Source organism: Bos grunniens, chromosome 17, assembly GCF_055505025.1.
Source record: "Bos grunniens cultivar Pamir isolate PY7600 chromosome 17, Bosgru_T2T1.0, whole genome shotgun sequence".
NCBI classification, from domain to species: domain Eukaryota; kingdom Metazoa; phylum Chordata; class Mammalia; order Artiodactyla; family Bovidae; genus Bos; species Bos grunniens.
Genome location: NC_141181.1, coordinates 3,374,329 through 3,401,840, shown reverse-complemented (window position 1 = coordinate 3,401,840; position 27,512 = coordinate 3,374,329). Strand labels below are relative to the sequence as shown.

The window sequence follows — 27,512 nt, the reverse complement described above, 5'->3', positions numbered from 1 at the left end:
AAGCTCAAATGAGCAATATATGGAAGAGATGTCAAAAAGCATTGTCTGATACAGAGCAGTACAGCAACAGATCACAGGTCCAGGATGGGGTTCAAGCCCAGTTATGCCATGTACCAACTGCGTACCTTTAGGGAAGTCACCAAATCTCCTTCTGCCTCAGTTTCTTCCTCCACTGAATGAGGGAGCTGAACTGTAAGGTTCCTTCCATCTCCAAGAGTCTGTGGTCTTTAACTGGAAAAACTAAAGAAAGCTTTCTACATGCTTCTGTTTCCCATGAAACTGATATACACTGATTAGGTGCTTGTGACGCATTTTAGTCTCTGTCTTGCAAATTAAAGAAAGTCATCTTGGTTTTTATTTTGGCATGAGCAGACTCACATCCTTTAGAAATAAGGTGTGGTATTAATTTGTTAACTATATATCAGAACATTGATTGTAGGAAAGTGACAATCATGTAGAATTATGAGAATCATTACAAGGTATGAAATCTGAGCATAAAACCAGCATTAGAAAAGAATCTGCCCTTGAAATAAAGGAAAACTGTCCTGGTGCTACATTGCTAATAATTGCTGTTACAATCCACATACCCTGCACAAAGAGGGTGATCACAACTAACCAGGGAAGCAGTGCTGGCTGCGTGTGGCTGTTTAACTCTCTCAGCTGCCCTTTTAATTACTTGTCCTTCCGTAGTGTTAAATTAGGATTTTGTGTGCACCGCTACTAAACCCAGAACAGACAATAGGTGAAACAATGTGAGCTTTTGTTGTCAGATCTATGAGATTGAGCAGGAATTTTTATCTGTCTTGTTCACTGATGTATTCCAAACACTGAGAACTGTGTTCATAATAGGCATTGAAACAATATCTGTGGAAACGATGGACTTGCTTCCATTTTCTGTCTTTCTTTTCAGAACTTTTGACTTTTTCTTGTATCATTAGCATACAAAGAGATAAATCACAGAAATGTAACAATAGGTAGCCCTAGCAAAAGAGATAATTGGGTAAAAATAAAAGACTCACACAAATGCTTGAAACCTGCCACCTTAAAATAATCTGAATTATAAGTAATGCTTGTTGCAGAGTAAAATCACTAAATAAATAGAATCAACACAAAAGCTAAAAATTGTTTTTTTACCTTATTAAAAAGACTAATTTGGACAATGTAGGAAAAAAATTGACCAATAGTTCACAAAATGGGATTAAAAATACATGAAAAAGGGCTATTAATAAGTAAGTTTCTTGTGTTACCTCCTTTTAAAACTCAAAACAGTGTGGTCTGCCTTGTACCCACATCAAAGGAAACCACTAAGAATAAGAGAAACGAAGGCTCAAGTCAATCTCTCTCTCCTGATGTTGAGACACATTCTACAAAAATGTTCTTTGAACCAACAACACACTTAGAAAACCAGAAACAGAACAGGAAGATAAACACACAAGAGAAAACAACCAGGACATGGCCACACCCCCCTCCAAAACCTTTTCCTTCCCAGCTAAACACAGTAAGTCCAAGAACTCTATTTCTCATGCAAGTCCTGGTTATGGCACAAACAGATAATGGAAAATCTCTTGTCTTCGGGAAAACTGGAGCCTATGTAAGCTTATAAAATAGTATATCTGATATAGGAAGCCTCAAAATGAAAGCACAAAGGAACCAGTGAGTAAATGAATTAATGTCTCTAAGAGAGAATTTCAGAGTATTTCAGGAAGAAGTGACTATGTATAAGTCAGCTATCAATTCTCAGTCTTCTCCTCCACTGTACACCTATGTACACCCACATGTATCTGTGTGTATTTAGTTTCTATAACTAGAAAAGAGCTGGCACAGTTATGCTGCAGAGGGAATTTGAGAGAGTTCTGAAGAAAAGTGGGGGTAGGCCCTGGGATCCTGTGCCATTCTGCAATGGGGAAAGAGGATTTTAAATGAAGGTATGCTCTGTTATCAATGGCACTGCTCTGCAATTTCTTAAGAGTCTGTAATAAGAATTTAAATCATTTTTCAATTATTTCTAATGTCATTTATTCATTTACTCCATATATATTTACTGATAAGGGCAATATCTTGAGATTGTGTTTCTACTGGCAGGCCCTATAGAGACAGGCCTTTAAAATGAAAGCAAGAAAGTCCAGCCTTTTACAGGTTCAACAAAGACACAGATCTAGGAAACGGAAGCCATATTCCAGTACAGCTCCTTGTTCCATTCTTTGAGAACATCAGCATTTAAACCAGTTTTTATGGCAGGGCCTGGAGGCCTAACTACTATGTACAAAATAGAAAATGTGTCTGTAGTTGTAGTCAACCAACAGATGAACTGGAACTCAGATGTTCAAATTGGAGACTACCTGTTCACTAGGCAACTTCTTTCCACAATTAGTCATGATGCTGTTTCATTCTCTTCTAAAGGTTACAGTAAAGCATTAGCAGGTCCCATGAATTTCTCATGAGTTGTGATTAGGTGCAACCACATTCTCAGCCCTGTCAGACTGAGAATATCTTCACCCTAAATTCAGCAGCATCGAAATGCCAACAATAATATCCCAAGGCCCCTTCCATTACAAAGTTGGTCTTTGCTTTAAAAAAATACCAAGATACTCTCCTAGATAATAACCACTTAAAGCATTCTCCCTGATTAACAATGGCATTTATCTAATGCCTGTGCCAGGAATGGAAGCCTGTGGCTGTTGAAGCCAGCACAACAACAGAAATATCTCCTAAAAACACAATACAGTATAGATCATTCTTCAAGATTGTCCAGGGGAAACTAGAGGATGAGTGTGTTGATGTTTTTTAAAACAACCTGCTAAATGCTTTTAGATCATGTGCCCTGATTACTGGCTGACCTATATATTTTTGGCAATGTTAGTGCCCTAGCTGCTGCTGCTGCTGCTGCTGCTGCTGCTAAGTCACTTCAGTCATGTCCGACTCTGTGCGACCCCATAGACGGCAGCCCACTAGGCTTCTCTGTCCCTGGGATTCTCCAGGCAAGAACACTGGAGTGGGTAGCCATTTCCTTCTCCAATGCATGAAAGTGAAAAGTGCAAGTGAAGTTGCTCAGTCGTGCCCGACTCTTAGCAACCCCATGGACTGGAGCCCACCAGGCTCCTCCATCCATGGGATTTTCCAAGCAAGAGTACTGGAGTGGGGTGCCATTGCCTTCTCCGTAGTGCCCTGGAGGGCCTGACAATTTGACAAGTAGTTAAGGTCCTCAGTTTAGATGAATTTTGAAAAAGTCAAGATAAGCAGAGACTAATTTCCTAAAAAAGTTTTTTTGTCTGATCTTTGAAAAGCTAAAAGGACCATGTCAGTGGATTATCTTGAGCAAGGAAAGTTTTGTCTTATAAAGCCTGCCATTGAAAACAACTAATCCCCTGGTCAGTCATACACACTAGAGGTACACTTTCCAGGCAAGATGCAATAACTCTTTAGCTAATGGAGCTAGTTAAGAAGGCAAACTAACTTGGTACATCAGATTCCCTGTCTCAGTTATTGTTCGTTGCTAATGAATGCAGTCATTACAAAGGGTGTTGTAAAGATCCAGTATGACTACGTGCAGAAAAGCCCAGTGTAGCACTTCACATCAGTATTAGCATCACAATAGAAACACATCTTACCCATGCTCAGAGAAGGTGTTTCAAGAAAAAATAAAATCTTGAGATCTCTGCACCCCCACATGTTCTAAAGCACTATTCACAATCACCAAGTTGTAGACACAACTTAATGTCTATCAACAGATGGATGGATAAACAAGATACGGCATATACATACAATGGAATATTACTCAGCCTTGAAAAAAAGAAGGAACTTCTGAAACACAGGAAAATATGGGCAAACCTGGAGGACATAAAGTTAAGTGAAATAAGCCATGCATATGGAAGGACAGTTATTACATATTTCACTCTGTGAAGTATCCAAAATAGTCAAGTTCATCAAATCAAAGAGTAGAAAGATGGTTGCCAGGGATCAGAGAAGAGAGAGAAATGGAAGGTGCTAATGAAGGAGCATAAAGTTTCAGTAAAACGAGATGAGTAAACCCTAGAGATCTCCTATGCAACACTGTACCTCTGGTCAATGATAATGTTGTTATTCAGTCTCTAAGTCATGTTTGACTCTTTGTGACCCCATGGACTGTAGCCTGCCAGGCTCCTCTGTCCATGAGATTTCCCAGGCAATAAAACTGGAGTGGGTTACCATTTCCTTCTCCAGGGGATCTTCCTAGATCTGGTACGGAACCCACATCTCCTGCACTGGCAGCCAGCTTCTTTACCACTGAACCACCAGGGAAGCCGAATGATAATGTACTGTACGCTGAAAAATGTGTGAAAGGAACCATCTCAGGTTAAGTGTCCTTATTACAATAAATAAAATAAACATTTTTTAAAGAAGAAATTCAAAAGAAAAAAATTTTTTTTGAAGCCTCATTATTAGGACCAGAATATCTGCAATATCTCCATAGGATTATAATGTAATATTATACACTTAAAATTTTATATTTTCTTATAACCAAACACTTCAAACATTTCTGTTAACAACAAACCAATAGGGAAAGGAGGCAACCTCTTAAATATTGATTACTTCTGAAAGATTCAGTTTGCCCACTCAATTTCTTCAGCAGATACACAATTACCACATAAGAGACCTAAGAGGAGCTTTAGGTATCATTTCAGAAACAATGAGACTAAGACCTGAAGAGATTAAGGGAATGCCAGCCATAGCGTTGCTTTGGATGTCACTACAATGCTTTTTGCATGATTAGGATTATTCATACATTGAAAGGATGCAAGTTATCCTTAGATGATCATACAAATAGGGGACATTTGCAAAATAAATACTACTAACCAGTATCTTTTATAATTTACCACCTTTAATCCTCACAGAAACTTTGCAACATAGGAATTATTAGTACTCCTAAGGTAAGGATACAAGGCCACTGAAGGTCGTAAGACCAGGAAGAGGTAAAGCTGGGACTCAGATCCAGTCCTAGCCTAACAAATCCTGGCTCTTTTCAACATGCTTTCTGGAAGGTGACGTGAGTCCTGCAACACCCCTGCCAAGGAAAAAATCATTTCAACTCATTTTCTGGTTCTTACGCGAAAGCTACTGATTCCAAGCTCACATACCTGTGGTGGAGTCGATGGTGAAAAAGGAAGACAGGTCTCCAAGGACGAGCTCATAGGCCACTGTTCCATACTTTCCAGAATCCCTGTCTGTGGCAAGAACATTGATGACTTCGGTGCCCAGCTGCGCCTGGCCACTAAGGCTCGTCACATAGGTTAATGGGTTAAACACAGGTTCATTATCATTTACATCCTCCAGTTCCACACGAACAAAAGCTTGGGCACTGAGTCCACCCTGTTGGATGGATGAGAAGTGATTACAAATGGGTCTCACATGAACACTGGGGTGCACAATAAGTGAGAAGGATCTTAGAATAGACTTCTGAAACAACCAAAAGTATGTGTGTGTGTGTATTCATTTTACTTTTAACATATATATATACATATGCATTTTACTTTAAAACTTGAGCTATGAGTTCATGTGAATAGCATGATATCTGTACTCCAATACTGATTCTTAAACTGGAATTTCATTACCGCACATGTATTTAGGTATGGCTGAATCTCTTCACTGTTCACCTAAAACTATCACAACATTGTTAATTGGCTATACCTCAACACAGAAGAAAAAGTTTAAATAAATAAAAGGGAAAAAAAATACTCTAGGAGGTAATAATTTCAGAGTAGAGGCCAAAGAGGTCTTATAAGGAAATCTCTCCTGAAATCCAAAGAGAAAAAAAAAAAAAAAATCACTTTCAATGCCTAGATAATCTTTAACTGCTAAGGAGAAGGGATAAGAGAGTACTGGAGGGAGGTGGAATTTCAAAATAGGTAACGGGGGAAAGCATCACTAAGAAGGTGTAATTTGAGTAAAGACGGATGCATATGAGGGACCAGATCTGTTATTTGGAGGAAAAGCATAACAGAGATAAGCGCTCATGCAAAGGCCCTGAGACAGGAGCGCAGTACATCCCGAGCCTGATCAGAATAGCAAGGAGGCCAGTGGGTGATGTCAGAGGGGCGGGGGAAGGCCACAGGGGCTTCTGTGGGCCTCTGAGAGGACCATGTCTCTACCCATCTGAGGGTTGTAAGCAGAGGAGTAGCTTGATTTGTTCCCCAAGGGCAGCAAGGCTGGAAGGAGGGAGGGAATCTAGGTAGGAGCCAGAAGAATCATCACGTCCAGCACAGCAGGTGACATACATCATTTTTATTTCTACTGTTCACTTCTTTTTTCTTTTTTTATTCTATTGATATGCTGTTATGTTAATTGATTTTTTTTTCTCATTGTGTCTACTGTATTCATTTAAAAACTGGCATAGCCCTGGCACTTTATTCAACTTAGAACATGGAAGATCACTATTTTTATTCTTTCTCTGTTCTTTTTCAGTCCGCAGTGTTGGGTACATGGGCCCTCAGAGCATGAGAACCATTTCTAAATTCACAGTCAGCTTCATCTGCTTTTCCTACAAGCTTAGCGCCAGGTTCATTTTGAGATTTAAAATTTTCCACATATTAGAAAAGAAATCAAGTGCCTAAAATAGTGAGAGATGGATCCCATACTGGCTTTGTGTGTGTGCTTCCTTCATCTAAAAACAAGGAGCAGGAAAGAGCACAATAGAAGAAAATAATCCCTGCAATTTTTACTTTTCTAAAGGAAAACATATGTTCCTACTTCAAAGCACCATTTTCCATTTCTATCTGGTATACTTTGATACTTTCATCTTAGGCAAAAGTCCTTGGTAAGTCACAGCAGCCTGGGTTTTCTCCTTCACTTATCCTCTTCTCTCTCTCCTATTCTGTCTCTGTCTCTCTCTCCCACTGTGGCAGGAGGCAGTGAGCAAAAAGGAAAATCAAAGGCAGTGAAGCAGCAGCTTTGGCACAGGACAAAGGGAGACCACGGCTGTGGACTCTGGAGGGAACGTGTGCTGAGCATGAGGGAGGGCGCGAGAGAGAGCGCATCATTTACTATTGTTTGGGATGAAGCTGACTGTGAATTCAGAAACCGTTCTCATGCTCTGAGGGCCCATGTACCCAACACCGCGGACTGAAAAAGAACAGAGAAAGAATAAAAAATAGTGATCTTCCATATTCTAAGTTGAATAAAGCGCCAGGGCTATGCCAGTTTTAAATGAATACAGTAGACACAATGAGAAAAAAAGTCAATTAACATAACAGCATATCAATAGAATAAAAAAAGAAAAAAAGAAGTGAACAGTAGAAATGAAAATGATGTATGGCAAAAAACCATCACACTATTGTAAAGTAATTATTCTCCAACTAAAATACATTTTAAAAAATTAAAACAAAAACAGAAAAACAATGGCAGTACCATCTAGTCTGTGTCCTTGACATTTAGACTGGTGCTGTGTCTTCAGTAAACTGAAGTAACCCGTGGGTCCCGGGTGGAGTGGAGTGAGGGGCTGCGGATGGGAAAGGCTGCACCCCATCTCACAAAGCCCTGCTGGTTCTTCGAGCTGGAATCTTTCCCAGTTTTGCTTTTCCTTTATCTTTCCTTCCCTTGTCCTTTTAAATTTCTCCTCAAGATCAAGAAATCATTTAGGTTTGAGGTGGGGAGAGGCTAAGAAAGCAGGAAGGAGAAGAAATGAAAGAGTGGCAAACATGTGAAGAAATGAGGCTCACTCCACCTTCAGGCCTTCAAGAACAAAGATGTTCATTACTGGGCTGTCCACGAAGACTCCAAATCAGGCCACACTACCCAAAACAAGCAAAATGTTAGATGGACAAATCAGAGCTTGTTGTTATAGATAAGTGAATCTTCTCGCAGGAACAGTATTACATATAGATCTCAGTTTTCTTTTCTATGAATCTAATTTTTATCTATTAAATGTGTCAACAGGGGACACTTTCCTGTCATAACAACCATTTGTGAGTGAATGTTAAGTGTGCTTTACATATATTTTCTCCTTCAACTGTTATAATCTCACTTTCTAAAGACTTTTATGGGGCCCTCCATTTTTACAATAAGGAAACCAAAGCACAAAGAGGCTAAGTGACTTGTCCAAAGTAAGTGAGACTATAAACAGCAGATCTGTAACTGGAATGGAGATTCATTTGTCCCCAAAGCCCCCATGACTTGAGACTTTTAAAGTATTACTATGATATAAATTCGACCTTTCATGAAGGAATGTTTAAAGACCATATTACAGGCAATGCCAACCATGGATTTTGTCTCAGAGGAAAAAGGAAAACAGAGCCCCTGTTTACAAAGAACTTAACATTTATGAGACAAATGCTGTACAGCTTGGTCTGTGGCACAGTGGAACAATCTGGAGCCAGAAGATCTGGATCTAATATCTGGCCCTGCCTGCCTCTGGGACCACAGCTTCGACAACATAAGATGGCCCAACTTTGAGCTGCCTCTTCCACAAAGTGGGGCCACCTGCTCACCTTGCAGGCCTGTTGTTGCAAGGAGTGATATAATATGTGTGAATGCATTTATTATGGCTAACCACCACCAATTAGAAAATTTTACAGGCTCTTTATCCTAAATACATGGGACCAGATATATTTGTCTTGAAATTCTGAATTTTTTAAGTTTCATAAAAGAAATATAGTGCATCTAGGTGAAGTCTGGAATGATGGCCCATAATCAGGAACTTAATATTCTGCTGCAAAATTGATGAATAAACACATTTACAAGTTTTAAAGAAAAGCCTCAAGGATCTCACAAATGCTGGGGACATATACCTTTCCTGAAAAGGGATTCCAGTTGGACAAATAATGTTTAGAAAGAAGCTTTTAACAGAGTGCCTGACCCTTAGCAAACAGACTGAGGCCCAAGCTCCAGCTGTGCTGGGAGTGAGCTCACCAGGAGCAGGGTGGTGACGGTAGAGGGCTCTCCTGAGTGCCTCCCTGGCCTCATTAGTACCTTTCTCACTGCTGGGGACCAGAGTACTAAGATGAAAAGCATCTTCACACAGAAATCAACCCCAGTGCCTTTGGAGTGGGAGCACTGACTCCAAGACCATAGACTACCAGAGAACTAACACTAGGGAATATCAAATAGTGAGAACTTCCACAAAGGGAACCACTTGAATACAAGACCTGGCATCACCCAACCACCAGTAGCACCCTGTGCAGGATGCCTCATCCAAACAGCAAACAAAACAAAAATAAAAACCAAATCATCAGTAGGCATGATTACCACCTCACTCAGCTTTGCACATCAGAGGAAAAAAAAAAAAACCTCATCACAAATCTCACGTTATACAAAGCTTACACAAACCACTGCACCAACCAAAAGGAAGAAAGAATTCAACCTTTAACCATGGGAAAAGGAAACCTCAAACACAATAAGATTAAAAAAAAATAACGAAAAGGCAGAGAAATACTGTACAAATGAAGGAACAAATGAGAAACACAGAAGTCCAAATAAATTAAGAGAAACTAGGCAAACTACCTGAAAAAGAATTCAGAATAATGATAGTAAAGGTGATACAAAAAATAATAGTAGAATATCTGAAGCAGAATGAATCCCTGAGCTGGAAGATAAAATAATGGAAATGACTACTAAAGAGCAGAATAAAATGAAAGAATGAAAATAACTGAGGATAGTCTCAGAGACCTCTGGGACAATATCAAATGCACCAACATTCAAATTAGAGGGGTCCCAGAAGAAGAAGAGGAAAAGAAAGGGTATGAAAAATTTTTGGAGAGATCAAAGTTGAAAATTTTCCCAATATGGAAAAGGAAATAGTCAATCAAGTCCAAACACCTTCTTCCAACAACACAAGAGAAGACTCTACACATGGACATTATGGACATTACCAGATGGTCAATACCGTAATCATATTGATTATATTCTTTGCAGCCAAAGATGGAGAAGCTCTATACAGTCAACAAAAACAAGACCAGGAGCTGACTATGGCTCAGATCATGAACTCCTTATCACCAAATTCAGACTTAAATTGAAGAAAGTAGGGAAAACCACTAGACCATTCAGGTATGACCTAAATCAAATCCCTTATGATTATACAGTGGAAGTGAGAAAGAGATTTAAGGGCCTAGATCTGATAGATAAAGTGCCTGATGAATTATGGAATGAGGTTTGTGACATTGTCCAGGAGACAGGGATCAAGACCATCCCCATGGAAAAGAAATGCAAAAAAGCAAAATGGCTGTCTGGGGAAGCCTTACAAATAGCTGTGAAAAGAAGAGAAGTGAAAAGAAAAGGAGAAAAAAGGAAAGATATAAGCATCTAAATGCAGAGTTCCAAAGAATAGCAAGAAGAGATAAGAAAGCCTCCCTCAGCGATCAATGCAAAGAAATAGAGGAAAACAACAGAATGGGAAAGACTAGAGATCTCTTCAAGAAAATTAGAGATACCAAGGGAACATTTCATGCAAAGATGGGCTCAATAAAGGACAGAAATGGTATGGACCTAACAGAAGTAGAAGATATTAAGAAGAGGTGGCAAGAATACACAGAAGAACTGTACAAAAAAGATCTTCATGACCAAGATAATCATGATGGTGTGATCAGTCACCTAGAGCCAGACATCCTGGAATGTGAAGTCAAGTGGGCCTTAGAAAGCATCACTATGAACAAAGCTAGTGGAGGTGATGGAATTCCAGTTGAGCTATTTCAAATCCTAAAAGATGATGCTGTGAAAATGCTGCACTCAATATGCCAGCAAATTTGGAAAACTCAGCAGTGGCCACAGGACTGGAAAAGGTCAGTTTTCATTCCAATCCCAAAGAAAGGCAATGCCAAAGAATGCTCAAACTACCACACAATTGCACTCATCTCACATGCTAGTAAAGTAATGCTCAAAATTCTCCAAGCCAGGCTTCAGCAATACGTGAACCATGAACTTCCTGATGCTTAAGCTGGTTTTAGAAAAGGCAGAGGAATCAGAAATCAAATTGCCAACATTCACTGGATCATGGAAAAAGCAAGAGAGTTCCAGAAAAACATCTATTTCTGCTTTATTGACTATGCCAAAGCCTTTGAGTGTGTGGATCACAATAAACTGTGGAAAATTCTGAAAAAGATGGGAATACCAGACCACCTGACCTGCCTCTTGAGAAATCTGTATGCAGGTCAGGAAGCAACAGTGAGAACTGGACATGGAACAACAGACTGGTTCCAAATAGGAAAAGGAGTACATCAAGGCTGTATATCGTCACCCTGCTTATTTAACTTCTATGCAGAGTACATCATGAGAAATGCTGGGCTGGAAGAAACACAAGCTGGAATCAAGATTGCTGGGAGAAATATCAATAACCTCAGATATGCAGATGACACCATCCTTATGGCAGAAAGTGAAGAGGAACTAAAAAGCCTCTTGACGAAAGTGAAAGTGGAGAGTGAAAAAGTTGGCTTAAAGCTCAACATTCAGAAAACGAAGATCATGGCATCCAGTCCCATCACTTCATGGGAAATAGATGGGGTAACAGTGGAAACAGTGTCAGACTTTATTTTTGGGGGCTCCAAAATCACTGCAGATGGTGACTGTAGCCATGAAATTAAAAGATGCTTACTCCTTAGAAGGAAAGTTATGACCAACCTAGATAGCATATTCAAAAGCAGAGACATTACTTTGCCAACAAAGGTCTGTGTAGTCAAGGCTTGGTTTTTCCAGTGGTCATGTATGGATGTGAGAGTTGGACTGTGAAGAAGGCTGAGTGCTGAAGAATTGATGCTTTTGAACTGTGGTGTTGGAGAAGACTCTTGAGAGTCCCTTGGACTGCAAGGAGATCCAAGCAGTCCATTCTGAAGGACATCAGCCCTGGGATTTCTTTGGAAGGAATGATGCTAAAGTTGAAACTCCAGTACTTTGGCCACCTCATGCGAAGAGTTGACTCATTGGAAAAGACTCTGATGGTGGGAGGGATTGGGGGCAGGAGGAGAAGGGGATGACAGAGGATGAGATGGCTGGATGGCATCACTGACTCGATGGATGTGAGTCTGAGTGATCTCTGGGAGTTGATGATGGACAGGGAGGCCTGGCGTGCTGCGATTCATGGGGTCACAGAGAGTCGGACATACTGAGCAACTGAACTCAACTGAATCAAGTTCAGGAGGTCAAAGAGTCTCATACAGGATAAACCCAAGGAGAAACATGCCAAGACATATACTAATCAAACTAACAAAGATTAAACACAAAGAAAAAATATTAAAAGAAGCAAGGGACAAGCAACAAGTAACATACAAGGGATACCCTATAAGATTAACAGTTGATCTTTCAGCAGAAACTCTGCAGGCCAGAAGGGAAAAGTAGGATATATTTAAAGTACTGAAAGGGAAAAATCTAAAACCAAGATTACTCTACTGGGAAAGGATCTTATTCAAAATTGAGAAATTTTGAATTTCTCAATGGAGAAATGGAGAAAACAAAATGGAGAAAACAAAAGCTTATCAGACAAGCAAAAGTTAAGAGAATTCAGTACCACCAAACCAGCTTTACAACAAATGTCAAAGGGACTTATAAGTCTAGAAATAGAAGAAAAAGATCTACAAAATCAAACCTCAAACAATTAAGAAAATGGCAATAGGAACATATATATCAATAGTTATTTTAAATGTAAACTGATTAAATGCTTCAACCAAAAGACAGACTGGCTGAATGGATACAAAAACAAGACCCATATATATGCTGTCTACAAGAAACCCACTTCAGACATAAAGACACATATAGACTGAAAGTGAGAGGATGGAAAAATATATTCCATGCAAATGGGAAGCAAAAGAAAGCTTGAGTAGCAATCCTCATATCAACCAAAATAGACCTTAAATAAAGAATATCACAAGAGATAAATAAGGACACCACATAATGATCAATGGATGAATCCAAGAGGAAGACATAAAAATTGTAAATATCTATGCAGCCAACATAGGAGCACCTCAATACATAAGACAAACACTGACAGACACAACGGGAGAAACTGACAATAACACAGTAATAGTAGGAGACTTTAACACCCCACTCACATCAGTGGACAGATCATTAAAACAGAAAATCAATAAGGAAACAGAAGTCTTAAATGATACGTTAGATGAGATGGTCTTCATTGATGTCTTCAGGACAGTCATCCAAACACTAAATAATACACCTTCTTCTCAAGTGAACACAGAACATTCTCCAGGATAGACCACATCTTGGGTCACCAATCAAACCTCAGTAAATTTAAGAAAATCAAAATTGTATTAAGCACCTTTTCCGACCACAATGCTATGAGACTAGATATCAATTGCAAGAAAAAAAAAAAAAAAACACAAACACATGGAGATTAAACAAAAGGTTTCTCAATAACCAATAGGTTACTAAAGAAATCAAAAGTGAAATAAAAAAATTCTTAGAAACAAATAACAATGAAAACACGACAACTCAAATCCTATGGGATGCAGCAAAAGCAGTTCTAAGAGGGAAGTTTATAGCAATACAATCCTACCTCAAGAAACAAGAAAAACATTGAATAAACAACCCAACTTTACACCTAAAACAACTGGGAAAAGGAGAACAAAAAACCCCAAAAATTAGTAGAAGGAAATAAATCATGAAGATCGGAGCAGAAACAAATGAAAAAAAAAGAGAGAGAAATAATAGTAAAGATTAATAAAACTAAAAGCTGTTTCTTTGAGAAGATAAACAAAATCAACAAACACTTAGCTACACTCATCAGAGAAGGCAATGGCACCCCACTCCGGTACTCTTGCCTGGAAAATCCCATGGACGGAGGAGCCTGGAAGGCTAGGAGTCGCTAGGAGTCGGACGTGACTCAGCAACTTCACTTTCGCTTTTCACTTTCCTGAATTGGAGAAGGAAATGGCAACCCACTCCAGTGTTCTTGCCTGGAGAATCCCAGGGACGGGGGAGCCTGGTGGGCTGCCGTCTATGGGGTCGCACAGAGTCAGACATGACTGAAATGACTTAGTAGCAGCAGCAGAAGCTACACTCATCAAGAAAAAAAGAGAGAAGAATCAAATCAACAAAATTAGAAATGAAAAAGGAGAGGTTACAAAAGACAATGCAGAAATACAAAGGATTATAAGAGACTAGTCTGAACAACTATATGGCAATAAAATGGATAACCTGGAAAAAATGGACAGATTCTTAGAAAAATTCAATCTTCCAAAACTGAACCAGGAAGAAATAGAAATTATGAACAACCCAATTACAAGCACTGAAATGGAAGCTGTGATCAAAAATCTCCCAAAAAACAAAAGCCCAGAACTAGATGGCTTCACAGGAGAATTCTATCAAACATTTAGAGAATAGTTAATGCCTCTCCTTCTAAAACTCTTTCAAAAAACTGCAGACAAAGAAACACTTCCAAACTCATTCTATGAGGCCACCATCACCCTGATACCAAAACCAGACAAAGACAACACAAAAAAAGAAAACTACAGGCCAATATCACTGACGAACACAGATGCAAAAATCTTCAGCACAATTTTAGGAAACAGAATTCAGCAACATATCAAAAAGCCCATATACCATGATCAAGTTGGGTTTGTTCCAAGGATGCAAGGATTCTTCAGTACACAAATATCAATCAGTGTGATACACCAGATTAACAATCTCAATAGATGCAGAAAAATCCTTTGACAAAATTCAGCACCCTTTTATTATTAAAACTCTTCAAAAAATGGGCATAGAAGAAACCTACCTTCACATAGTAAAGGCCATATGTGACAAGCCTACAGCACACATTATTCTCAATGGTGAAAAACTGAAAGCATTCCCCCCAAGATCGGGAACAAGACAAGGGTGTCCACTTTCACCACTATTATTCAACATAATTTTGGAAGTCCTAGCTATAGCAATTAGAGAATAAAAAGAAATAAAAGGAATCCAGATTGGAAAAGAAGAAGCAAAGCTTTCAATGTTTGTAGATGACATGATACTGTACATAGAAAACCCTAAAGATACTATTAGAAAATTACTAGAGCTAATCAGTGAATTTAGCAAAGTTTCAGGATATAAAAACAATATACAGAAATCACTTGCATTTCTATATATTAACAATGAAAAATCAGAAAGAGAAATTAAGGAATCAGTCCCATTCACCATTGCAATACAAAGAATAAAATATCTAGGAATAAACTTACCTAAGGAGACAAAAGGGTCTTCCCAGTAGTTCAAATGGTAAAGAATCTGCCTGAAACGCAGGAGACCTGGGTTATATCCCTGGGTCAGGAAAATCCTCTGGAGAAAGGAATGGCACTCTACTCCAGTATTCTTTCCTGCAGAATCCCATGGACAGAGGTGCCTGGCAGGCTACAGTCTGTGGGATCGCAAAGAGTTGGATACAACTGAGCGACTAACACTACTACTACTAAGGAGAAAAAAGACCACAGAAAATTATAAGATTGATGAAAGAAATCGAAGATGACATAAACAGATGGAGAGATAGTCTGTGTTCCTGGGTAGGAAGAACCAATATTGTGAAAATGACTATACTATCAAATGCAATCTATTACCAATGACATTTTTCACAGAACTAGAACAAAAAATTTCACAATTCATATGGAAACACAAAAGACCCCAAATAGCCAAAGCAGTCTTGAGAAAGAAGAATGGAGCTGGAGGAATCAACCTTCCTGACTTGAGATTATACTACAAAGCTACATTCATCAAGCCAGTATGGTACTGGCACAAAAACAGAAATATAGACCAATGGAACAAGATAGGAAGCCCAGAAATAAACCCATGCACCTATGGGAAAATTATTTTTGACAATGGAGGCAAGAATATACAATGGGACAAAGACAGCCTCTTCAATAAATGGTGCTGGGAAAATTGGACAGCTACATGTAAAAGAATGAAATTAGAACACTTCCTATCATCATACACAAAGATAAACTCAAAATGGATTAAACACCTAAATGTAAGACCAGAAACTATAAAGCTCTTTTAGGAAAACATAGGCAGAACACTCAATGATATAACTCAAAGCAAGATTCTCTACTCACCTCCTTGAGTAATGGAAATAAAAACAAAAATAAACAAGTGGGACTTGATCAAACTTAAAAGCTTACAGCAAAGGAAACTATAAGCAAGGTGAAAAGAAAACCCTCAGAATGGGAGAAAATAATAGCAATGGAAACAACTGACAAAGGATTAATTTCCAAAATATATAAGCAGCTCACGCAACTCAATACCAGAAAAACAAACAACCCAATCCAAAGGTGGGAAAAAGACCTAAGCAGACATTTCTCCAAATAAGACATACAGATGGCTAACAAACGCATGAAAAGATGCTCAACATCACTCATTATTAGAGAAATGCAAATCAAAACTACAATGTGATATCACCTTACACTGATCAGAATGGCCATCATCAAAAAGTCTACAAACAATAAATGCTGGAGAGGGTGTGGAGTAAAAGAAACACTTTTGCACAGTTGGTGAGAATGTAAATTGATACAGTCACTATGGAAGACAGTACGGAGATTCCTTTAAAAACTAGGAATAAAACCACCATCAGTTCAGTTCAGTTGCTCAGTTGTGTCCGACTCTTTGCGACCCCATGAATCGCAGCACACCAGGCCTCCCTGTCCATCATCAGAATTTCCCACCTAGGCATATACCCTGAGGAAACAGACACATGTATCCCATTGTTCATTGTGGCACTATTTACAATAGCTCTTAGAACATGGAAGAAACCTAGACGTCCATCGACAGATGAATGGATAAAGAAGTTGTGGTACATATACACAATGGAATATTAACCATAAAAAGGAACTCATTTGAATCAGTTCTAATGAGGTGGATGGACCTCAAGTCTATTATACACAGCGAAGTAAATTAGAAAAAGAAAGATAAATATCATATATTAACACATATATATGGAATCTAGAAAAATGATACTGAAGAATTTATTTGCAGGGCAGCAATGGAGAAACAGACATAGAGAATAGACTTGTGGACATGGGGAGAGGGGAGGAGAGGGTGAGATGTATAGAGAGAGTAACATGGAAACTTACATTGCCATAAGTAGAATCAATAGCCAATGGGAAATTGCTGTATGTCTCAGGAAACTCAAACAGGGGCTCTGTATTGACCTAGAGGGGTGGGATGGGGAGGGAGATGGGAGGGAGGTTCAAAAGGGAGGGATGTATGTATACCTATGGCTGATTCATGTTGAGGTTTGACAGAAAACAAAATTCTGTAAAGCAATCATCCTTCAATTAAAAAATAAATAAATTTTAAAAAATGGCCTCATTTGAGTTTGAGTCAGGTTTCTCATCAAATGAGCTTTTAAACGTTTCCATCTTGAGAGCTTTCAGATCTGCAGACAAAAGACTGGGGATCCTTGTTACTCAGATGCAGATGCACTGTGAGCACTGAATGGAGGGAAGCCTCGGGACCCTTGAGACAGGTCCTCACAAACAAAAAGGCTCTTTCAACCCAGTGGGCATGCAGTCCTGAGACTCGAGAAGCCCTTTTTAATCGGGAGATGTGGTCCCTGAGACATCTGGGGAGTGAGGAGGACTCACTATGGTCCCTCCCAAAGGGGTTCAAGGGCAGTCTCTTTTCAGATTCCAAATCAGAATCCAGTCACCACGGCCAGTCCAATCACTTTCTTGCTCTCCTTCAGCACCTTTTCCATCAAAGTCTGTCTCTCGCTCTTGTCCGTGGAGCATTCCCAGCTACTTCTGTTTGAATGCTTCCTCATTAGAACCAAGTTTTGTTCAAATAAATTCTTAAAAGTTAAAAGAAAGGATTAAAAAACAGATATTTCAAGTTAAAATAACATCCTATAAAATATAACAACATTTTTAAAGAGTCTCTGTCACATTTTAGGATGCATGTCTTGGAGGGAGAGGGAGAAAATGGAAAAAATCTAACGAAAAGCCTTGATGGACAGATTCATGGAGCTTGATTTAAATGCTAAGGAGGATAGACTTTATTCTGCACATCTGTAGATTCAGTAAAAAATGTGGTGTGCACAGCTTGAATACATATTAATAAATATGTTAATAATTTATTAATTTTATGATTTAAATAATTTATTATTTATTAAATTTATTAATAAATTATGCATTCATTTACTGTCTGTATTATTTATGTTAAAAACAACACAAAAAGTTTATAAGGATGAAATTAAAAGTTGTCACATTTTCCTCCTAAACCCCCACTTGGGACATTATTGCCACCATGAATGAAGGGACATGATCAAATCTAGGTTTAAGAAAAAGATAACTGAGGTGACAATAAAAAGGTGCATCTTAAAAGTAAACAAAGAGGTTTCTTAGTCAAAAAGTTATGAAAATGGTGAATTAACCAAGTCAAATACATTCTCTGACCCTGGATTTCTCACAGAATCTTCCAAAGGCATGTTTCTATGGAATGGTGTGAGTTCTAACGTGTTTTCCGCTCTTATTTACCACAGAACTCTCAGTGAAAGGAGCATCTCAGGAGGCAATAATGCCATAGAACATAGGTGGGGAATGCTCATCTAAGCTTACTTTCTCTATCTCCTCAAGTGTTCACCTCCCAATCCTCTGAAACTAAAGTTCTATCTAGATCCTCAAGACTGCCCTGATCATGCAATCTCTGAGAGACTCTGTCCAGAACTGCCCAAATAAGCTGCTTCCAGATTCCTGGCCCTTAGAAACTGCATGACATATTAAATGTGTATCATTTAACCTGTAGTACAACTTCAATAGACAACATTTATCATGAACATATATAATAGTGAAGGGCTGAAAGTGGAGATTGAAAAAGTTGGCTTAAAGCTCAACATTCAAAAAACTAAGAATCATGGCATCTGGTCCCATCACTTCATGGGAAACAGATGGGGAAACAGTGGAAACAGTGTCAGACTTTATTTTGGGGGGCTCTAAAATCACTGAAGATGGTGACTGCAGCCATGAAATTAAAAGACACTTACTCCTTGGAAGGAAGGTTATGACCAACCTAGATAGCATATTCAAAAGCAGAGACATTACTTTGCCAACAAAGATCCATCTAGTCAAGGCTATGGTTTTTCCTGTGGTCATGTATGGATGTGAGAGGTGGACTGTGAAGAAGGCTGAGTGCCGAAGAATTGATGCTTTTGAACTGTGGTGTTGGAGAAGACTCTTGAGAGTCCCTTGGACTGCAAGGAGATCCAACCAGTCCATTCTGAAGGAGATCAGCCCTGGGATTTCTTTGGAAGGAATGATGCTTAAGATGAAACTCCAGTACTTTGGCCACCTCATGCGAAGAGTTGACTCATTGGAAAAGACTCTGATGGTGGGAGGGATTGGGGGTAGGAGGAGAAGGAGACGACAGAGGATGAGATGGCTGGATGGCATCACTGACTCGATGGACGTGAGTCTGGGTGAACTCCGGGAGTTGGTGATGGACAGGGAGGCTTGGTGTGCTGTGTTTGATGGGGTCGCAAAGAGTCGGACACAACTGAGCGACTAAACTGAACTGAACTGAAGGCAATTTACTTTCCATATTGCTAGTCTGAGACAATGTTCCCCTAAGCCTGGAGTGGTGACACAGAGTTGAAATAGCTTTATCTCAGCTAAATGTGGGAATAACTTGTTACACAGCAATAGGTAACTGATACACCCCATAAATTCCATGTATATTTAATTTTAATTTTTAACTTTGTCTATCCTTTCTCTTTCCACCGACAAATTGTGATTCACTTTGATATAATTTTGATCATTTAAGTTTGAAAATTATGATAAGAGACTCTTAACCAATCTACCTGAATCTCAATTCTCACAAGAAGGGCTCTGAAAGTTGGGAGTATTTGGGGAAAGCACCAGACTTGAAAGCATATAACACTGGGCACAGGAGGGTTGTCTGGGGCCATCAGTGGATATGGAGAATGTCTGCTGTTTCTCTGTTTTGGCTACTGTCTACTCCCCATGCTCTGTGTTTGCCTCTGGGGCTCCTGAATGGTAGGATATTAGTATTAATCTTTCATATCTCTTAGCATTTTCTGGGCTGCTCTTTCCCTTGCCAGTGCATTAGAGTCTATAGTTCATAACTCAATGAGCAAAGGTGAAGGGAACTGAAGGTCCAGTTTGTTAAGAAAAAAAAAAAAAAAACAGTGAGCCATGGTGTCACCAGAGCCAAGAAAAGCAGTGTTCAAAGAACAATTTCAAGTCCTTTGAGAAGCTAAACAAAATGAAAATATAGAAATAATCTGAGGATGTGTCAGAGTGTAAATCACACTCATAAAAGCAGTTTTATTAGAGGGGAGGGATGGAAAGAAGGATCAAAGAAAGACTGAAAAGTGAGGAAACAGACAACTATTTTAAGTAACTCTACTGTGGGCTTCCCAGCTGGCGCTAGTGGTAAAGAACTCACCTGCCAATGCAGGAGACAAAAGAGACTCAGATTTTGAGTCTGGAAGATCCCCTGGAGAAGGAAATGGCAACCCACTTCAGTATTCTTGCCTGGAGAATCTCATGGACAGGGGAGCCTGGTAGGCTACAGAGGGTCTCACAGAGTCAGACACTACTGAAGCAACTTAGCAAGCACACACTGTGAAAGATAGAAGAGGAAGAAAATGGTTTTCTCAAAAAGTACATGAAACTAAAAGAAGGCTTTTTTCCAAAGATGGAGACCATTATTATGCCTTATATGCTTACGGGAGACATTCAGTTGAATTTGAGAAAATCATTATAGAAGTGAAATCCTTAAGACAGCTGGAACGGTTGGGAGCCTGATCAGCAGAGGGACTTGCTTTCGATGCAAACAGGGAAATCTGTACTATGCTAACAGGAAAGAGGGCACAAGATGTGAGCTGATAGCTGGCAGAAAGGTAAGGTCTCTCTCAAGCATGTATGTTATTTTTCTCCATGTCCAGCTGCTTAGGCAAGTACAGAAAAGGCAGAGTCAGGTTGATATAGGGCTGGGGTTTTACTTGAAAAGTTCTATGGAGCAACAGAACGAAAGGGAATTCGCAGCTGAGTGACTTTAAACTAGTGATCTGAACAGGAGAAGAGTTATCTATGGGTATGGAGATGCTATGTGAGTGAACGGAAATATTAGAACGTCTATCAGAATACTGCATGCTTGAAATCAAGGTTTCAGAGGTTGGAAACCGGAAAGTCAAGGAACTGAGAGGTTTTTGGGGTCAGATTGTTAAAAAAAAAAAATAATGGACAGTAACGTTTCCAGGAGGGAACAACAGTAGAGAGGAAAACTGAGTAAGATGTAAAAGTCCTTGGTGACAAAGAGGTTTGGAACATGACAGCAGCAACAAGCAGTGTCCGTGGTGCAGTCTGACAATGTAAACTTCCAAAAGATTTGGTGTTGAAGAATGAAAGGGATAGGAATGGTTTGATGCTGCTGTGGGCAACGGGAGGGCACCTGCCTCAGCACCTTAATCCTGGCTTGTGATTAGTGGAATATAGCTTCTCTGAGAGATCAGGGAGGAGTCAGTATCCTTGAGGGATGACTGTTTTGACCAGAGCAAGAAGATGAAGGTGCTGTCAGAGGTCAGACTGAGAGCATAAGGGAATTTGCTAAATGACGGGCCAGGAGTTCCAGAGCGTGCGGTAGAAGACTGGTCTGAGTTAAAGGGTGAACAGAGAATGAGTAGGAGACTGGTCTGAACTAAAGGGAGAACAGAACAGCATGGAGATGAGAAGACAGATGATGGATGGCTGGGAAGCTTAAACTTCTAGAGATAAGAATGAGGTAAATTGGTATTTAAGACATTTTGAGATGAATCCTGGTACTGTATTAAACAATGGCAGGCAAGCATTTTGAGATATGATTCAGACAACTGAGCTAGAAAATGTGGGCAACTGAGCAGTGGTTTATTCCTGAAATTGGGAAGGGGTGGTGATCAATGAAATATATGACAAGAATAAACACTTGGAAAATGAGATAATACAATCTGTCAAAATTAAAATGAACATGTCCTAAGTTTCAGTCATGCAGAATGAATGAATTCTGGAGATCTAATGCACAGCATGATGATTATAGTTAATAATACTGTATTGTATAGTATACTTGAAATTTGCTGAGAGTTTATCTTAAGGGTTCTCACCACTCACTATGTTTGATGATGGATCTGTTAATTATCTTAATTGTGGCCATCATTTCATAATGTATACATATAATCAAAAATACCATGCTGTATACTTTAAATATATATGATTTCAATTTATTAATTGCATGTCAATACAGCTGAGGGAAAAGGGGAAAAAATGAGTATGGCCTTTTACTCAGCAAGTTTGCTTCTAGAGATTTATTTGCTTTTCACACAAAGTCTGTAGTACAACTTCAATAGTCAATATTTATCATGAATATATATAATGGTGAAGGGCTAAGTCAATTTACTTTCTGTATTGCTAGTCTGAGACAACCATCCCCTAAGCCTGGAGTGGTGAGATAGAGTTGAAATAGCTTTATCTCAAACACATATTTCAGCTACAGTATTTGAGATGTCAAAAAAACAGAGATAGAATATTAATAAACATACACACCAAAAAAAGAAACATTCATTGCTAACAGTGAATTCTAAAAGGAAACAGGAGTTAGATATAAATATGGAATAATTCAATTACTGTGAAAAATCACTTGACTTGTAGTGTAATCCAATTACTTATTTTCATTACGTAGTTTTATAGCATCCTTCTGACTTCTGTGTACGAGGTAAATAGCCACAACTGTAGCAGAAAAAAATAGCCTATTTCAGAAGTACTATGGGTAGAATAGAGGAAGTGATTGAGTTTAAAAATAGTGACAGTCATCATAGGGATAAACAGAGAAGAAGCCCAGAACATCCAGGTATAAGAAAAATTCTTCTACTGATGAATAGATATCTCTTAGCAACAACAGGCAAATGGGTTCTCAGCAATTTCTTCCAAAGAGCTTTCAGGACATATATTAGAAAGAGAAAGGATCAGAGGAAAAACTATAGATTACCAAGGTAATTCTGTAAGTTAAAGGCCTTTGGCAAGGTGCAGTTCATTGTTTTAAATAAATTCATTATTGCCCAGAATCCAACATCTTAGATTAAAATATCTCGCCTGAGTTCATTAATTTTTCAGATTCAAGCTAGATGGCTTTTATGGGACAGTCTACTAAGTCATTATCAACCTTGATATCTTCATCTTTACCAACTGTTTTGATTAATAACTTGTGCTGTGGGCAGATATTGCAGAGTGATGATGACAGATGAAGACTTCACCCTACAGATACACACAGTTCATCTCAGAAGAAACTGACAAAGATTACACTGACAGCAGAGTAAATACTTCACACCAAAGTGTGTACACACACACACACACACACACACACGCTGCTTGCTCATATATATTCTGAGGCAAACACAAGGAAAATTGGAGACAGTTTTAGGTCCAAACAAGGTGAAATTAGGAAGCTGTTTAAAGGCTATGATTTGGGGGTGAGGGAAGACTTTTCTAAAATTTGTCTTTAAAAATATATCAGCAGGTCTGCCCCCAAGAGGACCTGCTTCCAGGCAGGTTAAGTGTGCAGCTCCCTCAGGGGTCCCCTGCCATTGCAGACACATGTGATGGACAAGAAGGAGAGAATGGCCACCAAGATGGAGAAGAAGGTGTCCAGGTGCTGAGGAAGGAGGAGACTCTGAGGCTCTGGTAGCCCATTTTTAGATGCTAGATGCTAGAAAGACTCATATAGTAGAAATATCATAATCCCCCACTCAGCAGTGTTGAATATATTGTTCTCTGCCCATCCCGAGAAAGATGAAATGACCCTATTCACCACACAGATCTCTGGGTCCTGCATTTGGTAATCAAGACCTGGGAGCAAGTCAAATCATCAGGAGGTCCTTTAGGTCAAGGCAATATCAGGTGGGAGCCTGGAAGACACAGCTAACTCTTCTTGGTGGCTTCCACAACAGTACAAGAGACATCTGAGACAATGACATACATGCCTTTAACCCAGGCATGTTCACATGAGGAAGCTGTTGCCATGAGGGAACCGGGCCACGCCCAGGCCAGGCTGCCAAATGTCCATCACCCCTCAGGGGATGGTGATTGTCTGTGGAGGCTACTGGAAGACTTCAACAAGGGGTACCAACACATCCTGCATTCAAATAAAATCCAAGGAAGTCTAAGGAAAGAAGAAAAGGCAAATGGATACAGACCTGGATTTCCTGTCAGGGAGAAGAGCTCACTCACTCCGATAGTCAGTGTTTAGACAGGTGTGGCCTGAACTATCAGCCAATGCCCCTTGGGTGTTGGGGTGTCTGTGGTGAGGAAGAGAAAGAGAGCCTGACGGGTGTCTACTTTGTTGACCTGTGCTTTGCTGACACTGGGATGAACCACTGGTTTGTGGGACTGCTGAAGGGATCTGGGTTAGAGAAAAAAAAAAGTAAAGTGAGGCAGAAAAAAAAGAAAGTGAAACCCAGGGATGTCTCTGGAGGTCCAGTGGTTAAAACTTCATCTTCCAATGCAGGGGGTATGGTGTTGATCCCTGGTCAGAGAGCTGTGACGCCTCATGTCTTATAATCAAAAACCCAAAACAAAACAGAAGCAATATTGTAACAACTTTAATTTTAAAAAAGTGAAATGCAAAGGTGATAACAAGCAGGAAAGTGGGGAAGCATCATCCAGGAGCCCTGGGAGGGCTGAAAGTTGTGGATGCAGAGGATGAGATCATGATCACCACTGAAGAAGTGCCCTCTGTCCCAGGCAAAGGGCAGGAGGAAGAGAGTTCAGAAGAAGCCAGTGGCCTCTGATGGAGCCAAGTCCTCGCTTCCACATCATGCTGGCCCTGACGCATGGGCTGCTCTAGGCTTACGGGGCTTGTTTGAAGCAGGTGACCACCACTTCACCCTCAGACTTGCACTTCCTTGGTCTCCACAAGATGGAAGAATGGAAGACAGCGGAGATAGATCCAAAAACAAAGAGCATCTGAAGTAGATTTGGAAGAGAAGGGGGATGAGATACGGGACTCAGAAGGAAGAAGTAAAGATGAGGGAGATGATGACAACAGAGAGGAAAGTGGGGAGGAGGGTGACTCTGCCCAGGACTGAGAAATACTGAGTGAATCTTGCTGGGGAACCTGGGACTTGACACAAAGGAGAAGAAAATGCTGAGAGCAGCCCACAAGCCATGACAAAAACTTTCTCTGATGATTTAAGATGCTACAATGGGTCAGAAGTTAAACTGAGTAGTGAATTCCCTCCATACCTTTGGATGTTACTTCCAAGACATTGGAGCGAGACAAGGTAGCTGCAAAGATTTAATTCTGTGTATTCTGCTACCTACCAGGGTTCTCGTCAGCCCTTTGACGTACTTTCTGGGAAAAGTCTGCACTGGCTGCATCTTCTTTTTCTGTATCCTGATGCTTTGACATCTGGGGCCTTGATTGTCCTGGAGGGGCTGCCAGGATCAGGCAAGTGTGCCTTTCCAATGTAAACAACACTCTCAACCGCCTCCTGTACTGGCTCTCTACACTCTGGGCTGATCACCCTATAATCACTTTCTCTGCTAACTCCTTCATTGGCAGACAGATTCTTTATCATAGGCTACCTGAGAAGCCCCATCACCTGCCCTAATCACCCCATAATCAACTGTCCTAATCACCCCCTAGCCAGGTACCAGGTGACTGGAGACAGCCTTTATGCCCCAGGCTACTGAAACTATTCAATCCAGCCAATCTTAAGCCTGCTTATTCTGCCTCTCCCATTCCTTCCCTCCGAAACCACAACAAAGACCCTTGCCCAAAGTTTTCCTCTTTCCTCTGCTTCCTGATTGGCCCCAGTGCCTCCCATCGTGCATACACTGTGTACACTCCCTCTCATGATGTGGCATGCCCCTCCTCTTGGGATCTGTGAGTATAATAAACTCTTTTCAATGGCGGCCATCTCCTTACTCATATATGAAGAATAATAAAATCTATATTAAGCCAGGAAGGGTGCAGACCAGGTGCCATCTATAACAGAGCTGGGCTTAGGATGTCACCTCAACAAGAGGATGAAGTCCCAACAGGAAGGATGTTTCTATCCCAACAAAACAAGAGTGTGTTGTACTGTGTTGGGAGGGTTTTCCGTCTATAAAACAAAGAGTTTTTATAGAGGAATATATACATACAACATTGTACAGAATACTCACATACACCATTGTCTATAACAAAATCCCATAGAGGGATGGCTTATAAACAATAGAACTTTATTTCTTACAGTTCTGAAGGCTAGAAGTCTGCGATTAGGGTGCCAACATGGCTGGTTTCTGGTGAAGCCCAAGACTTCTTGCTGTGTCCTCAGACAGCAGAGATGCTGAGGAGTTCTCTCGGGCTTCTTTCACAAGGGCATTAATTCCATTCATGAGGGCTCCACCTCCATTACCTAATTACCTCCCAAAGGCTCCATCTCTTAATATCACCTTGGGTTTTAGGATTTCAAAATAAGAATTTGAGGGGAACACAAACATATAGACCGTAGATATCTTGAACTTGAAGAATGTCTCTTCTTTGATTTTTAAAAACTAGCAAAAGCTTCTATATGGTTTTATACACTTTCTTAGTTATCCTGAAAATCAAATACCTTTTATAACTGGAGAAAGGAAGCGTCTCTTTTGTTCAGTCTGGGAAAGCTCTATGGAGGGATGGTGTGGTTAAAGAGGAACTTGAATGTTGCAATAGAGATTGGTGAGCTGAGAGGGAAAGAAAGCATTCTTCATAGAGTAAGTGTGTAGAGTAGGGTTCAATATGGAAGCAGAAAGAAATAGGCAAGGAGGTTTAAATTAAAATCTAGATTGATTTTTTTTTTATTCTACTGCCAATGTTCCTAATTGATGCACTCCTTTTTTTGGCAGTAAAAAATTTCTGGCATCAAGTGATCCTACTTCTATTTAGATAACCAACTAATTAGAAACAGATGTCAACTACTGCAGCATTGGATTTAAATTGGTTATTTAGTCCTAGGATGCCTTTTACAACTGTCACAAAGTCTATTAATAATATATTTCTGAAGGCTTGGGTAAATATTTCTATATGCATATACTGAGGCGTAAATAATCACATAGACTTAATCTAAACTCCTCTGTCTACTATTGTTTTTGTTTTCCGCTGCTTTTCTAACATAGAAGCAAAACATTCCTGAAACCACATATACAGGGGTTGGTAAATTCTAAACACATAGACCACGGTACTTTTATTGAGTTAAATCACTTTGCTTCAAGTTAGTTTCTTCATGAATGTTGTTGCTCATTGTTAAGTCACTAACTCGTGTCGGACTCTTTGAGACCCCATGGACTGCAGCACATCAGGCCTCCCTGTCCCTCACTATCTCCTGGAGTTTGCCCAAGTTCATGTCCATTGAACCAGTAATGCTATCTAACCATCTCATCTTCTGCTGCCCCCTTATCCTATCGCTTTCAATCTTTCCCAGCATCAGGTCTTTTCCAATGAGTCAGCTCTTCACAGCGGGTGGCCAAAGTATTGGAGCTTCAGCTTCAGCATCAGTCCTTCCAATGAACACTCAGGGTTAGTTTCCTTTAGGCTTGACTAGTTCTCCTTGCATTCCAAGGGACTCTGAAGAG

At 39.8% G+C, this 27,512-nt stretch overlaps 1 protein-coding gene across 2 annotated transcripts in view; it reads right to left on the bottom strand.

Annotated features, from left to right (window-relative positions):
* DCHS2 (dachsous cadherin-related 2) overlaps positions 1-27,512 on the bottom strand; it is a 315,935-nt gene that overhangs the window by 154,937 nt on the left and 133,486 nt on the right. For both annotated transcript variants that reach the window (XM_086346222.1, XM_086346221.1), the window contains exon 3: positions 5,115-5,346. In XM_086346222.1, coding sequence (XP_086202348.1) covers positions 5,115-5,346 — 232 coding nt within the window. The remainder of the gene's footprint in view (positions 1-5,114; positions 5,347-27,512) is intronic.